The 15,743-nt window shown below is 38.4% G+C and overlaps 1 protein-coding gene across 3 annotated transcripts in view; it reads left to right on the forward strand.

Annotated features, from left to right (window-relative positions):
- The window catches only part of ttn.2 (titin, tandem duplicate 2), a 160,835-nt gene that overhangs the window by 3,878 nt on the left and 141,214 nt on the right, over positions 1 to 15,743 (forward strand). For all 3 annotated transcript variants that reach the window (XM_051906830.1, XM_051906833.1, XM_051906832.1), the window contains exons 4-32: positions 755 to 1,042; positions 1,132 to 1,220; positions 1,322 to 1,542; positions 1,794 to 2,049; positions 5,345 to 5,410; positions 5,503 to 5,761; positions 6,340 to 6,388; positions 6,510 to 6,716; positions 6,800 to 6,942; positions 7,052 to 7,233; positions 7,354 to 7,584; positions 7,672 to 7,910; positions 8,009 to 8,250; positions 8,743 to 8,907; positions 8,996 to 9,164; positions 9,246 to 10,942; positions 11,031 to 11,312; positions 11,400 to 11,666; positions 11,798 to 12,070; positions 12,172 to 12,435; positions 12,530 to 12,790; positions 12,871 to 13,131; positions 13,226 to 13,489; positions 13,585 to 13,845; positions 13,965 to 14,225; positions 14,346 to 14,606; positions 14,689 to 14,830; positions 14,940 to 15,108; positions 15,196 to 15,427. In XM_051906830.1, coding sequence (XP_051762790.1) covers positions 755 to 1,042; positions 1,132 to 1,220; positions 1,322 to 1,542; positions 1,794 to 2,049; positions 5,345 to 5,410; positions 5,503 to 5,761; positions 6,340 to 6,388; positions 6,510 to 6,716; positions 6,800 to 6,942; positions 7,052 to 7,233; positions 7,354 to 7,584; positions 7,672 to 7,910; positions 8,009 to 8,250; positions 8,743 to 8,907; positions 8,996 to 9,164; positions 9,246 to 10,942; positions 11,031 to 11,312; positions 11,400 to 11,666; positions 11,798 to 12,070; positions 12,172 to 12,435; positions 12,530 to 12,790; positions 12,871 to 13,131; positions 13,226 to 13,489; positions 13,585 to 13,845; positions 13,965 to 14,225; positions 14,346 to 14,606; positions 14,689 to 14,830; positions 14,940 to 15,108; positions 15,196 to 15,427 — 7,701 coding nt within the window. The remainder of the gene's footprint in view (positions 1 to 754; positions 1,043 to 1,131; positions 1,221 to 1,321; positions 1,543 to 1,793; positions 2,050 to 5,344; positions 5,411 to 5,502; positions 5,762 to 6,339; positions 6,389 to 6,509; positions 6,717 to 6,799; positions 6,943 to 7,051; positions 7,234 to 7,353; positions 7,585 to 7,671; positions 7,911 to 8,008; positions 8,251 to 8,742; positions 8,908 to 8,995; positions 9,165 to 9,245; positions 10,943 to 11,030; positions 11,313 to 11,399; positions 11,667 to 11,797; positions 12,071 to 12,171; positions 12,436 to 12,529; positions 12,791 to 12,870; positions 13,132 to 13,225; positions 13,490 to 13,584; positions 13,846 to 13,964; positions 14,226 to 14,345; positions 14,607 to 14,688; positions 14,831 to 14,939; positions 15,109 to 15,195; positions 15,428 to 15,743) is intronic.

Below are 15,743 nucleotides of genomic sequence, written 5' to 3' on the forward strand. Positions count from 1 at the left end.
AAGGCTAATAAAGGGCAATTATAAACAATTATAAATGATTATTGCTTTATATTGTTACTATATGATTGATTTGAATGATTATCACTATATATATACAGTCAAACCAAAAATTATTCAGACATTTTTGATAGTTTTGATATATTTTTACTAGTGGGTGCAGGACACTATAGTTCATTTATGTAAGTGAGGATAGTAAAATAAAGTAAATTGTGACATATTATACCCAAAAAATCTTCATACAGTGGACTACCAGTAAAATTGAAATTTGGAACCAAAAATTATTCAGACACTTTGACCTGACCATGTTTTGCTTAAGTGTAACAGTTTAACTCTGAGATCTTGTCATATTTTATTACCATTTTTTTTAAACTATAGTGAATAAACTGTATTAATGAATTAAATGTTCAATTTTTTTTTTGACTGTATAAATTATTAATAATAATTATAATGGACAGTTCACAATGCACTGACAAATGCTGACAGACAGCAACAGAGGCTTATATTTTGTCAGATCAGTGTGTTACCCCTTTTGGCGTCTGTTGGCATGGTCAACACTTGTTTTCGCTGATTGAACATGATTAATTGGCGTTTGTTGAGTCGTGGGAATATCTGAGAAGTGATGTACTGTAATCTGGTGATTTTCTGCGTTGCTAGATGTCAGTGCAGTGTGGATTGGCCTTAAGAGAGAATGTGTGATACTGTTGTGTTAAAAGTCAGAAAATTGACTTGTATTTAACTATCTTTTAATTTGCAGCTGAAACTGCGCCACCAAACTTCATTCAGAGACTACAAAGTATGACTGTGAGACAAGGGAGCCAAGTGAGACTGGATGTTCGAGTTACAGGAATCCCTGCACCTGTGGTAAAGTTCTACAGAGAGGGAGCTGAGATTCAGAGCTCTGCTGACTTTCAGATTGTACAGGATGGAGACCTTTACAGTTTGTTGATTGCCGAGGCCTTCCCAGAAGATTCTGGAACCTACTCTGTCAGTGCTTCTAACAGCAGTGGACGTGCAACTTCAACTGCAGAGTTGCTTGTTCAGGGTAAGATTTTTAACTGGTAAAAATGCATTTTTTTAATTGTATGTTTATGAAATAGATGCCGCAACAAGCATTTCATTCACAATTCACAGGCGAAGAAGAAGCCGTACCTGCAAAGAAGTCAAAAACAATCATTTCAGCCTCTCAGATTTCACAGGCTCGTCAGACTAGAGTGGAGAAGGTGAGTGACAGTCTGAAAAGTGAAGCCGCAACAGTTTTTTCAGAAAGAAACACAATTTTACCCCTTATATCACTGTGTTAATTGTTATTTTCTTTTAACAGAGGATGGAGGCTCATTACGAGGCCTCTGCAACAGCCATGATGCAAATGCAAGTAGAGGGTGGGGTTGTGACCCAACAGCTGGCACATAAGACTCCACCTCGTGTGCCCCCTAAACCAACCTCCAAATCCCCCCCTTCACAAGTGACTAAAGTGTCAGCAGCTCGCCAACAGTCTCCCTCTCCTGTGAGGCATGTTAAGGGCCCGACACCCACTCCTGTCAGGTAATGTGTCTAAGGTTTTCAGATTTACATGTGTAGACAATTCATATTATACATGTAATTGGACTTGATTATAAATCTATGTTGATTTGATGATAGCATTGAAGTAATAACTTCATAAAATAACTTCAAAATGATGGGACTTTCCACTTGAGAAAACATTTCTTTTTGTACATATCAAGTTACCCAGCTCTCATTAATCCAAAGGCTAAGGTTTGTGGTTCATGTTCTCATGTTTTTCCATTTAATTTCAGAGCTGTGTCTCCATCTACGAGACTGTCTGTTTCCCCAATTAGACCAGTCAAATCCCCTGTGATGACCCGCAAACAGGTCACACAGGGTTCTGAGGTCCTGCCCCCATGGAAACAAGCGGGGTATGTTTCAGAAGCCAGCTACACCCGCATGATTGCTGGAGCAACACAAGTCCAGACGACCTCTACCCGTGTCCAAATGGAACAGCGTTGGGAGGGATCTGTTGCTGTTCAGCAACAAGCTGGTGCTGTCAAAGAGGTAAAGAATTTCCAATTAGGCAAACTTGCTTTCAATCTTTCTGCATGTTATGAATGACTTGTTCAGTGGTGCCACCACTTCCTTTCTGCAAGTGTCTATCTCATGTAAATGTTTATTTGTCAGTGAAAATGCCTGTAATGTAAGTTCTAACAACATCTTGCAACCCAATTCTACTTGCATGTGAAAAAGGAGCAGAAAAACGTGGATGAGAAAAGTATTGCTGTTGCCACTGTGGTGGCGGCAGTGGACCAGGCTCGTAGTCGTGGGCCGCTCAGTGGCTCTGTAGAGCAGCCCAGTGTTGAAACCGGCATAACTGCAGTACACATTACATCTCAAAATGAGCAGGTAGCCTGGTATTTTAGTGCTGTGGTTGTCACCCATCCAAACCCTCATACTCCCATTTTTTTTACCACTGACTCCACAAAGATTTTTTATAGGACAAAAATAACAGAATTTACTTGCCCATTTTTTCCATCCATTACTTCACCCTTGCCTACCTTTCCAAATATAAACTGTTTTTATTTTTACATTTAGACAACAATTTAGAGATTTCTTTCCACATGTTCATAGATATCATGTAAGGAAATCCAAGAGGAATCAGTCACAACTGTGACAACTCATAAAATCAATATTGATGTTTCAACCACTAGTGAGAGATCCTCGGAAGAGATCTCATCAACTGCAGAGGTAGAATCTAAGAGAATAATATTTCAGTTGGCCACAATTCTAATGCCTTCTATCCTGTTTTTCATTCACTTAACTTTGTTTTTCAGAGAGCACCTTCTTTTTTGTGTTTAAGGGTAACATTTGAAAGGTTACATATTCAGTCATGGATTGGTTGAGTGATTAAAAACAATTATTGATTTTTATTTACAGAAATGAACAGAACTTATCCACTCTAACACCAGTTTTGCAGTGAAATTACTATTTATTTCCTGTTTCTGGTTTTGTTTTGAACAATTGTCAACAAATAATTTTGATTATGAAGACAAAACATTGTCTTTTCTAAATCTTTAAGCTGTGAAAGGTTTTGTAAAACTTTCTAAAAGTAGAGTTAGACGAATATAAATGTTAACTTTTAAATACAAGCCACATACATGTTACCCTTAAATCTCTTTTTCCACACCTTTCAACACTAACATTTAGCAGACAACTTCACTGGGTGGTGTATTTCCCAGCTTTCGTCCCATATTGTTTTTTTCATTTACAGTATTCAAGCTCTGTATTTTTAGATGAGAATGGATTCTGTCTATGCATGTGTTCTAGATATTGATCAGTGATTGCTCTTGCCAGGGTGATGGGAAAAAAGCAGAAGCCGTGGCCACTGTGCTTGCTGCTGTTGATCATGCACGTATACGAAAGCCCACGCATGCTGAAGGGGCTCAGATGGAAGAAGAGGCTGATATAAGACATCAGGAAATGCTAGCAACTAAGCAACAGGTCACAAGTAAAAAGGAGCTGTTGCTAATTCCCACTGAAATGACAACTTCTACTACAGAGAAGAGTGTACATGTCACCCAGGTTAGAAGCATTGAACAGAAGCTGAAACGTGAACATGATTTTTTTTTTAGTCTTTCTGCATTCAAATACTCTTCTGTTGATTTGTAATAGATTCAAAGAGCTACTGAGGTTAGCTCCAAGGTGGAGACTGACCTTGCACCATCCCCAGTTCCACATTTCACAGTATCAAAAGTTACTGTACCAAAACCAGATCATAGCTATGAGGTAAGATTTGGTGATTATAGGCAAGCAGTGAAATCCCCATTTTTCTAAGGTACCTGGATTTTCAGATATTTAGGAAAAAGGATAATGAGAGAGAAAACTGATATAGCCTAACATTTACAAATTTGTGAAACGCATATAATGAATCTGAAATCTATTTTCCTTTTAATTTAAGTTGTTTTCCTGCTTGCCTGTAACACAGTTTATAGAATTCAACCATAGATTTATGCACAGTGGATTCCAAAATCTGAGACCACTATGAAAATCTTTAATGTTTTTTTTTTTTTTTTTTTAAATCAAAGTTTTAGGATTTTGGAAAATTTAAACATGAAAATGAAGAAATCTTTAATATTTTACACTGTTTTAAGTCATTAATCAATCAAAATTTGTGTCATTGCACAAACCAGAATATAAAATATAAATTTTTATGCTTCCAATGAAGGGCAAGATATTTGCATCATTCTGGAGAACATGATCATCAGGTTTTATACAGACTTGTGAAGTTCATGCAGCTTGACTACTGCTGTTGTTATAGCAAAAGAAGAACGTACTGAATACTTAGTCATTCTGAAATTAAAATACATTTAGGTTTTGTATTAAATAATAAAATGCAAAATGTATGCATTTTCACTAGTGGTCTCAGAATTTCTGTCACTTGTGGTAGATTTTTTTCTTTTTTTAACATTTTATCACTAGCCTTTAACAAGTGCCGCCTATCCAGACCAATCTAAAAAAAAAAAAAACCCCACCCTCAATACCTAATATACAAACTTCACAATAACTTTCAACATAACATCCATCCATTAGTTTGTCCATCAACCTCTTATTAAACCATTGAGTATATAAGTTATCTGAAATTGCTAACTAATTAATTTTTTCCTACCATCCTTCTAAAGGTTCCCTGATTGTTCCCTTCTGTGTGGCTAAACAAAAGTGAACTTGTTTTTTGGTATTTTGTGGTAATGTTGCTCTTCTTGGGTTGGTCAGGTTTCAATAGCAGGTTCTGCTATTGCCACACTACAAAAAGAGTTATCCTCAACAACTGCTACTCAAAAGATCATCAAGCCTGTCAGGCCTCCAACACATAAGATTGTGGAGACTCGTGTGACCCCAGAGCCGACCCCTTCTCCTTTTAGAGACACTGCAGAGAGATATCAGGCTCATTTCGACACAGAGTTACACAGAAAGATAGGCGTTTCGTTTGCCGGGGAAGAGTGGGACACACAGGTTTGTAGTTTGACGTGTTGCCCACTCCCAAAGCTAACATTTGAATTTAATATCAGTTATTCATCATATGGAGTCTTGTGTGGTTGGATTATCACTTACAGAAAGATTCCTCAAAGCTAACTGTTTTCCTTACAGAACCCATCTGATATACTGAGGATTTCTTCTCATCACCTCCACCTAATCTTTATTAGAATGTTTTTTGTTTGTTTGTTTCATTCTCTTTTCAAACTCGTTCTTTTTTTCCAGACTATTTTCTTTTTTTAACATCATTTGTGCCACTTCGCTAACAAAGAAAATTGTGTTCAAGAGTCAACTGGTTAGTAAACAAATGTTGATTTTCCTGTAGGTTGTTGAGACTGCAGCGATCCCCTCAGCTATCAAAGAGCCTGTAGTGCCACCTACCTTGATCGCAGTAAGTGTTTTATTAGCATTTTGATAAAATGCTGCTGATTTGTAGAATCACCTGAAGAATCATTAAATACACATTGCTGTCTTGTTCATTAGGGTTTGAAGAATGTGACTGTCACAGAGGGAGAGTCTGTCACTCTGGAGTGCCAGATTTCAGGTCACCCCACCCCAGCTATTATGTGGTTCAGAGAAGATTACAGAATTGAGCACTCCATTGACTTCCAGATCACTTATGAAAACAGCTATGCCCGCTTGGTGATCCGTGAGGCCTTTGCTGAAGATAGTGGCCGCTTCACTTGCACTGCTACCAGTGAGGCTGGAACTATCAGCACCTCCTGCTACCTGCTTGTCAAAGGTAAATTTTATATATTGTAATCAAATTTCTGTGTTATTTTTTTGTGGAGCACAAAAAAGGCTTATGTTATATGTATGCCTGTAATAAGGCTATAACAGTAAGTTCACAAATGTTTTAAAACGATGCCATAAATTAGAATCTCCTACAACCTCATCTGAATATCTGTTAAACCCAAGGTTGAAATTATGATGGTTTAGCAAAAAAAAAAAGCATAAAGCATGATATTGATTTTATTTGTTTACTTACTTACTTATTATTGTATTTATTTTATATTTATTGTTATTTTTTATTTGTTTGTTTTCTCGCAAATGTCTGATAGAATTGACTTATATCAGAGCGGTAGGTAGGTGGGATTATGGTTGAAAGGGTAATGGGATTGGGTGAATGTTGGGGTTTAGCTTACATATGCTGCAAGTATTCTATATTTAGCATACTATGAAAATCTTGAATAGCAGACCTTGATCATAAAAAAAAAAAACAACAAAAAAAAAAAACACAGGATATCCCTCCCTACCTCTACCATTGTTTGAAAATTAAAACACAACCTCAAAAAATATTTATGGTTTACTTTTTTACAGTGTCTGAGGAGATTGAGAGCAGAGAGGAGATAACTGTCCAGGAGAAACAGTAAGTTACAAGGGCAGGACCTAGGACTCGTGGGCCTTAACTTGTAAAAGAGTAGAGCCAAAAGGTAACACATTTTAATATTTGTTGTAATTATATTGTGTGTGTGTGTGTTTTAAACAAGGACTGTCATTGAAGCCAAAGAGGAGTCTGAAATAAGCGCGGTTTCTGTGGACACTGGAGCACCTGTTGCTCCTTTCTTTGTGAGGAAGCCAGTGCTTCAGAAGCTGGTCGAAGGAGGCAGTGTTGTCTTTGAGTGCCAGATCGGAGGAAGCCCCAAGCCCCATATTTACTGGAAGAAGAGTGGAGTTCTACTCACTACTGGATACAGGTATAGATTTCGCACAAGTACAGTTTGGATCTAGTTTCTACACAGAGAAAAAGAAAGCTAATACTTTCCTTGTAATTTAACAGATATAGAGTTAGCTATAACAAGGAAACAGGGGAGTGCAAGTTGGAAATTTCTATGACATTTGCTGATGATGCTGGAGAGTACACCATCTTTGCCAAGAACCAACACGGAGAGGCATCTGCTTCCACAAGCCTCTTTGAGGAAGGTTAGTTGTGACTTTACTTGTAAAAAGTATTATTATTAACTGTGATTCACAATTAAAAAAAGCTTCAAACAGAAAAATCAACATCCATCATGCCATCATGCTTTTACAGAGGAGTATGAAGCCTATATGAAGAAACAGGAAGTGACATATGTAACGGAAGTGACGACAATGGTGCAGGAGCCCAGAGTGGCAGATGTGCCCCCTGTAGTTGTAAGTGAATATGAAAAAGAGCTCATGCAGAGGAGGATGGCTCAGCAAACACAGATGATGCAATCCTTCATCTCAGAGACGGTATGAATTTATATGGGAAAAAATATTTTACCAATTTTTGCAGTGAGATCATAAATCACATAAGAAATTTGCTTCAAATTATAATTTCATAAAATTCTATAAACATTTCTTTATCTTCAGGAATTTCAAATATCTGCAATTGAACGAAAAATAATCCAAGAGATTGAAATTCGCATCCTTAAAATAACTTACCGAGAGCTGGTGATTGAGGATGGTGAGGAGATGGTCATGAATGTTGCTGAGCATGAGGCTGTCGGATCCTCATTTAGCACTCCTGTTAAAAGCTACAGAATTCTGGAAGGAATGGGTGTTACTTTCCACTGCAAGATGGAAGGAACACCATTACCAAAGGTAATGGATGTTAATTATATTGAAAAGCAGTATTTTTTACAGCAGCACAATGTATACAAGTAATTTTACATCATTTGTGTTCAAAAGATTGCCTGGTATAAAGATGGCAAGCGCATTAAACATGGAGGCCGCTATCAGATGGAGGTTCTACAAGACGGAAGAGCCAGTCTGCGCCTACCTGTGGTGCTGCCAGAAGATGAGGGCATCTATACTGCATTTGCCAGCAATATGAAGGGTAACGCTGTCAGTTCCGGAAAGCTCTATGTAGAGTCCACTGCAGCTGCTCAGCCTTACTTCCCTCAAGCCGAAGCTGTGAGAAGAGTCCAGTGAGTTGCCTTGGCCTTCATCTCTGGATATGCTGTTCTGTGATTAGATGCTTGATAATGTTGTCCATATTTACACATTTACACTTCTAATGTTTTAGGTCTACATCTCCAATGTCTGCTCGCTCAACTAGCTACTCCCCTGGACGTTCTCCTGCTCGTTCTGTTAGCCGCTCTCCTGCTCGTAGACTTGATGACACTGATGAGAGTCAACTGGAGAGGCTATATAAGCCTGTCTTTGTACAGAAGCCATCATCCTTCAGGTGTTCTGAAGGACAGACTGCAAGGTTTGACTTAAAAGTAGTCGGAAGACCTATGCCCGACACTTACTGGTTCCACAATGGTAAGTGTGTTTTAAAGCTAAACTACCGTTCAAAAGTTTGGGGTAAGAAAGATTTTTTATTATTTTTCTATTGTTCTATTTATCAAAGAATCCTGACAAACATGCATCACAGTTTCCACAAAAATGTAAGCAGCAAAACTTTTTTAAACATTGATAATAAGAAATGTTTCTTAAACACCAAATCAGCCTATTAGGAATGATTTCTAGAAGAATCGTGTGACACTGTAATGGCTGCTGAGAATTTAGCCTTATATCACATCAATAAATTACAATAGAATATATTAAAATAGAAAACAAATAAATTTTGACCAAATAAATGCCATGCCTTTTTGAGAATAACAGACTTATTTCAGAAACATTAAAAAAAAAAAAAAAAACATTACCCCAAACTTTTAAATAGTAGTTTCTGCTTCCATTTTTCTGTTTTCTTTCTTACCTGTTGAAAACAGAGCAAAGAAATTAATTATTTTTCTTTTATTATATTTACCAAAGGACAACAAGTGGTCAATGACTACACCCACAAGATAGTGGTAAAGGAGGATGGAACTCAGTCAATGATTGTGGTTCCTGCCATGCCTCAGGACTCCGGAGAGTGGACGGTTGTTGCTCAGAACAGAGCTGGAAAGACAACTGTTTCTATGACTCTTACTGTTGAAGGTAAACTGTTTTTGTTCTAAAAAAACTGTATTATATCTAGACTTAGTGATGTGGAAGATTGTGTAAACTCTCATCTTATGTGTTACAGCAAAGGAAAATTTGGTCCGACCCCAGTTCATTGAAAAGCTAAAGAATATCAGTGTTAAGGAAGGAAGTTTGGTTGAGTTGGCAGTAAAAGCCATTGGAAACCCCCTCCCTGACATTGTCTGGCTGAAAAACAGTGACATTATCTCTCCTCATAAATACCCTCACATCAAGTAAGTTACTTTACTAATTATTGTTTAATTATTTCCTTTTTTTAGTACTAATCTATGTTAAATTCAAAAATTGTATTACAGAATTGAGGCTACCAAGGGACAGGCACATTTCCAGATTCCTCAGACTTCCGGCTCTGATAGTGCGTGGTACACAGCCACAGCTATAAACAAAGCTGGCAGGGATACCACTCGCTGCAGAGTCAATGTGGAGGTAGAGTACACCGAACCTTCACCAGAAAGAAGACTCATCATTCCCAAAGGAACATATAAGGCTAAGGATGTTGCTCCACCAGAGATTGAACCACTGCATCTTCGCTATGGTCAGGAACAGTGGGAAGAGGGTGACCTCTATGACAAGGAAAAGCAACAGAAGCCACACTTTAAAAAGAAGCTTACTTCAGTCAGGTTGAAGCGATTCGGGCCTGTGCACTTTGAGTGCAGACTGACCCCTATTGGAGACCCAACTATGGTTGTTGAGTGGCTCCATGATGGCAAGCCACTGGAAGCTGCTAACAGGCTGCGTATGATCAATGAGTTTGGCTATTGCAGTCTTGATTATGAAGTTGCTTATTCTAGAGATAGTGGCGTCATTACCTGCAGAGCCACCAACAAATTTGGTGCTGATCAGACCTCTGCTACACTAATTGTGAAAGATGAAAAGAGTCTGGTGGAGGACAGTCAGTTGCCAGAGGGAAGAAAAGTACAGAGAATGGATGAAATGGAGCGAATTGCCCATGAGGGCGCACCTTCTGGAGTAACTGGGGATGACATGACTGAGAAGACCAAGCCAGAGATTGTCTTGCTCCCAGAACCCATGAGAGTATTTGAGGGAGAAACAGCCAAATATCGCTGCCGAGTGACCGGTTACCCCACTCCCAAAGTTAACTGGTACCTCAATGGACAGCTCATTCGAAAGAGCAAACGTTTCAGACTACACTATGATGGCATTCACTATTTAGAAATCACTGACTGTAAGTCCTATGATTCTGGAGATGTCAAACTATTGGCTGAGAACCCAGAGGGTACAGCTGAGCATGTTGTCAAGCTTGAAATCCAACAGAAAGAAGACTTCAGGGCAATCTTGCGTCGTGCTCCTGAGATGAAGGCTCCAGAGGCACCTGGCCCTGAACCTGGCAGAGTATCTTTTGATGTTGTGAAGGTAGATAAACCTGCAGAGGCTTCACAAGCAAAAGAGGTTGTCCGACTGAGGAAGGTTGAGAGAGTTGTTCATGAAAAATCCACAGAAGAGACAGAAGAGCTGCGAAGCAAATTTAAACGCAGGACTGAAGAGGGCTATTATGAAGCCATATCCTCAGTTGAGATGAAGTCTCGCAGGAAGGATGAGTCTTATGAAGGAATGTTAAAAAAGAGAAAAGACGAACTTCTGCACTGGACCAAAGAGGTGCCTGAGTCAGAAAAGAAGAAAGAGGAGGAGGAAGGCAAACTTACCATTCCAACAATCAGACCTGAGAAAGTCACTCTCTCTCCTAGCATGGAGGCTCCAAAGATCTTGGAAAGAATTCAGAGCCAGACAGTTTCAGGTCATGATGAAGTTCGCTTCCGTTGTAGGGTTGTTGGTAAACCAGATCCAGAGTGCCAGTGGTTCAAAAACGGCATTTTACTTGAGAAGTCAGATCGTGTTTACTGGTATTGGCCTGAGGACCATGTCTGTGAATTAGTAATTACAGATGTCTCAGCTGAGGATTCTGCTAGTATCATGGTCAAAGCCATTAACATTGCTGGTGAGGCCTCAAGCCATGCTTTCTTGTTGGTGCAAGGTATGTTTTGTCATTTATAAATCAGTTTTATGATCATCGTTCGTGTCAAAATTACTTTATCTAATAAATTCTCTGTGGGTTTTTGCAGCCAAGCAAGTTGTATCTTTTACCCAGACACTGGAGGATGCCTTTGCTAAAGAGAAAGACACAATGACAACATTTGAATGTGAGACAAATGAGCCATTTGTCAAGGTCAAATGGATGAAGAACAATGCTGAAATTTTTTCTGGAGACAAATACAGGATGCACTCGGACAGAAAAGTGCACTTCCTATCTGTGCTGACAATCAATATGCAAGATGATGCAGAGTACACTTGTGCTGTAGCTGATGAAGACCACATAAGAACCACTGCCAGACTTCATGTTGAAGGTTAGCTTACACTAATTTGTTGCTATTTTATTTCACATTTTCAGGTTTGAATGTTTGGTCAAATGTGCCATCTGATTTGTTATACAGGTGCACCACTGGAAATGATTAAACATTTAGAGAGCGTGGAAGTGCCTGAAACATACTCTGGAGAGTTTGAGTGTGAACTGTCCCGTGAAGATGCAGAAGGCACCTGGTACTTTGAGAACAAAGAAATTACGCCAAGCTTAAAATATGTTGTATCCTCTCGTCGTGGCCGACACACCTTGTCTGTAAAAGATGTCAGGAAGGAAGACCAAGGCAAATATACTTTTAAAGCGGGTGATCTGAAGACAAGTGCCACACTGAAAATGAAATGTGAGTAGGATTTGAATGTAATTTATATATTAATATAAATTAAAAAAATGTACTATTGCAGTATTTTCAAACAAAATATTGACTCCATTATAGATGATATGCAAATAATTATATTTTTTGTCTTTTATCAGTGCGCCCTGTAACTCTGATGCAAGGCCTCTCCGACTTGACAGTCTGTGAGGGTGATATTGCCCAGTTGGAGGTGCGATTCTCTCAGGAAAATGTGGAGGGTTCTTGGATGAAAAATGGCCAGCCCATCTCTTCCTCTGACAGAATTCACATCGTCATTGACAAACATGTCCACAAACTTCTAGTTGAAAATGTCAACAGGGATGATGCAGGAATCTACTCATTTGTTGTTCCTATTCAAGACATTTCTACAACTGGAAAACTGACTGTCCAAAGTAAGTTTTTTTCTTTTTCTTTCTCGATGCACAGACTTTGAAAGCTAAAATACAGAAAGAGAATGCAGAAATGTAACTTTTTTTTTTTCCCCTCTTCACAGCAATTGAAATAATATCTCCTCTTAAGGACGTCCATTCTATTGAGGGTACGAAGGCAGTGCTAGAAGCTAAAATCTCTGCCTCTGATGTTGCTTCAGTGAAATGGTACCGAAATGACAAGCTCATTGTAGCTAGTGACAGAATCCAGATGGTTGCCAAAGGGACCAAACAGAGACTGGTCTTGAACAGATCCTTTGCTTCTGATGAAGGACAATATAAGATGGCTGTTGGCAGAGTGGAAACAACTTGTAAACTGACAATTGAGAGTGAGTATTTCTGTAAAAGAACTTCTTTATTTTGGTTTGCTTAAAGGTGAATTTCATTGGTTTATTATTATTAACAAACATATTTGTCATACAGAGGTCAGCATCATCAAGCACATGGAGGACTGTGTGTGCACTGAAACTCAGAATGTCACCTTTGAAGTAGAATTGTCCCACACTGGTATAGATGCTTATTGGACCTTCAAGAATCAGCCTCTCAAGGCTGGACCCAAATACAAAATTGAGTCCAAAGGGAAGCGCTACAGCCTGACCATCATCAATGCCATGAAGGATGAAGAGGGCCAGTATGCATTTGCAGCAGGCGAAAAGACATCCAGTGCAAAACTAACTGTGTCAGGTATGATTTTTGCCATTTGTTAAATATGTGTTAAGTTGATGCACAGATATTGCCTCATTGTTATCTTTTTCTTACACTAGGTGGTGCTATAAACAGACCACTCACTGATGTGACTGTAGCTGAATCCCAAACTGCTGTTCTGGAGTGTGAGGTTGCCAACCCCACCTCTGAAGGCAAGTGGCTTAAGGACGGCCACTCTGTTGACTTTAGTGACAATGTCAGGAGTGAGGATGTAGGTGCGGTCCGCCGACTTGTCTTTGTTATCACAAGACCACAAGATATTGGAGAGTACACCTACCAAGTAGCAAACTCCAAGACATCTGCCAACCTTAGGGTTGAAGGTACTTTTACTACTGTGTTTGAAGACTGAATTCCTTTTTCATACTGATCATATTTTCCTTCATGTGTAACTGATTACAAACATGTCTTTCACAGCTGTGAAGATCAAAAAGACACTGAAAAACCAAACAGTCACCGAAACCCAAGAGGCAGTCTTTAGTCTTGAACTCACCCATTTAGATGTGAAAGGATCCCAGTGGATCAAGAATGGAATAGAAATTGTCCCCAGTGACAAATATGAGATGATAGTAGATGGATTGGTTCACACCTTAAAGATCAAGAACTGCAACTCCCAAGATGAATCAGTCTATGGATTCAAACTTGGAAAACTCTCTGCTAATGCCAGACTGAATGTCGAAAGTAAGTTTATTATTTGGCAAAATCAAAGAGTTTGCACTTAAAAAACAAAACAAAACAATAAACAACAACTAATATGTGATTTAATTCTCTTGCAGCTATTAAGATTGTGAAAAAGCCAAAAGATGTGACTTCCCTGGTGAATGGAACTGCCTCTTTTGAGCTGAGTTTATCCCACGATGACATTCCTGTTAAATGGATGTTCAAAAACCAAGAACTGAAACCTAGTGCCAATATTCAGATAATGTCTGAAAGGAAAGCACATAAGTTGGTCATTCAAAATGTTGAAGAAAGCAGTGATGGAGAGTACACAGCTGTAGTTGGACATTTACAATGCAGCGCATATTTACATGTTGAATGTAAGTATAAATTTAAAGATTTATAGATTTTAAGCCACCAACCTAAACTTTTAAGCCACCAACCTAAACTTGTCTAATGTCTTATACACACCGCTAACTCCGTACAATGACTGTTTCAGCTTTGAGAGTCATAAAGCCCCTGAAGAATATTGAAGTCCCTGAGACCCATGTGGCCACGTTCGAGTGTGAAGTTTCACATTTCAATGTTCCATCCACCTGGCTGAAAAATGGAGTTGAGATTGAGATGAGTGAGAAGTTTAGGATTGTGGTGCAGGGAAAATTGCATCAGTTGAAGATCATGAATACCAGCAGAGATGATTCTGCAGAATACACATTTGTATGTGGAAATGATAAAGTCTCTGCCACCCTGACAGTTAGCCGTAAGTTATTTTTGATGTCATTTTTTTTTTCTTAATTTTTTTTTTCTTAAACACCAGACATGTACTTACAATGGCAGCAAAGTTTAGAATTCAGTCAAATGTTTATTCCCTCTTTTCCAGCTGTCCTCATCACATCTATGCTCAAAGACTTAAATGCACAAGAGAAGGACACCATCACATTTGAGGTGACTGTCAACTATGAAGGCATCACCTACAAGTGGCTAAAGAATGGAGTAGAAATCCGATCCAGTGATAGATGCCAAACTCGCACCAAACAGTTCACTCACTCCCTCACTATCCGCAATGTACACTTTGGGGATGTTGGAGATTACAAATTTGTGGCCGGATCTGCTGAAACAGCAGCAAAGCTGTTTGTTGAAGGTAATATTTGCTTCATTAAGTTTTTCTTATTACTTGATTTTGGTTAATTCTGATCAAGTTATTTTGTCATGATCAATTTAAGCTCGTGTCATCGAGTTCACCAAGCACATAAAGGACATTAAAGTTACTGAGAAGAAGAAGGCCATTTTTGAATGCGAACTCTCTGAGCCCAATGTCCAAGTAACATGGATGAAAGATGGTCAGGAACTTGAAATATCTGAAAGGTACACCATATAATGGTTATCCACATCCATGCACAATTTTGCTCTTTGACATTATAATCTGTCTTTATTAAGTTCATGTCCTGATGGAGATATCATCTTCACGGTTTAGGTACAAAGTTTCCACAGAGAGACACATTCATCGTCTTATGATCCAAACTGTGCGCATGTCTGATGCCGGAGAGTACTCTGTGGTTGCTGGATCAAGTGTATCGAAGGCCAACCTCACAGTTGAGGGCAAGGATGTGCGCATCAGTGAACCTGCCGAGAAAGAAATCACTGTAAGTACCAAGCTGTCATAAATATTATTCAGAGTTCAGTATATCGATAATGCATTCAATTGCTTTTTAATTGCAATTTTAATCCAGGTGCTTGAGAAACAACGAGCTACATTTGAATTCGAAGTCAATGAGGATGACATTGAGGGTCGCTGGCTAAGAAATGGAGTCGAGATCCAGTTTTCTGTAGATCAGCGCTTCAACTATGCCATTATTAGAAAAATGCATCGCTTGACAATCACAGAAACCTACAGAAGTGATGCTGGAGAATACACATTCATTGCTGGAAAGAACAGGAGTATTGTAACCCTACATGTCAACAGTGAGTTTGATCTTAAAATTTTTGATTCTTTTTAGTGCAAATTGTCAAAATGTAAAGTAAAAAAAAAAAAAAACTATGCCAAAATTTATTTAAAATACATTTATTTCATACTAAGTATACTTCAAATCCATTAACATATTTATTGACATATCACTTAAGATTTACTGATATAAAATTATAATTAAACTTTATTTTGGAGTATTTTCTAGTATGTGCACAATGCACATTTCTTAATACTATGCCTAAAATTTTAATATGACTATTAATAAGGATTGTATGATCTTTGTATAATATCAGTCTTTAAATGCAAGATATT

Source organism: Ctenopharyngodon idella, chromosome 9, assembly GCF_019924925.1.
Source record: "Ctenopharyngodon idella isolate HZGC_01 chromosome 9, HZGC01, whole genome shotgun sequence".
Classification (NCBI taxonomy): Eukaryota; Metazoa; Chordata; class Actinopteri; order Cypriniformes; family Xenocyprididae; genus Ctenopharyngodon; species Ctenopharyngodon idella.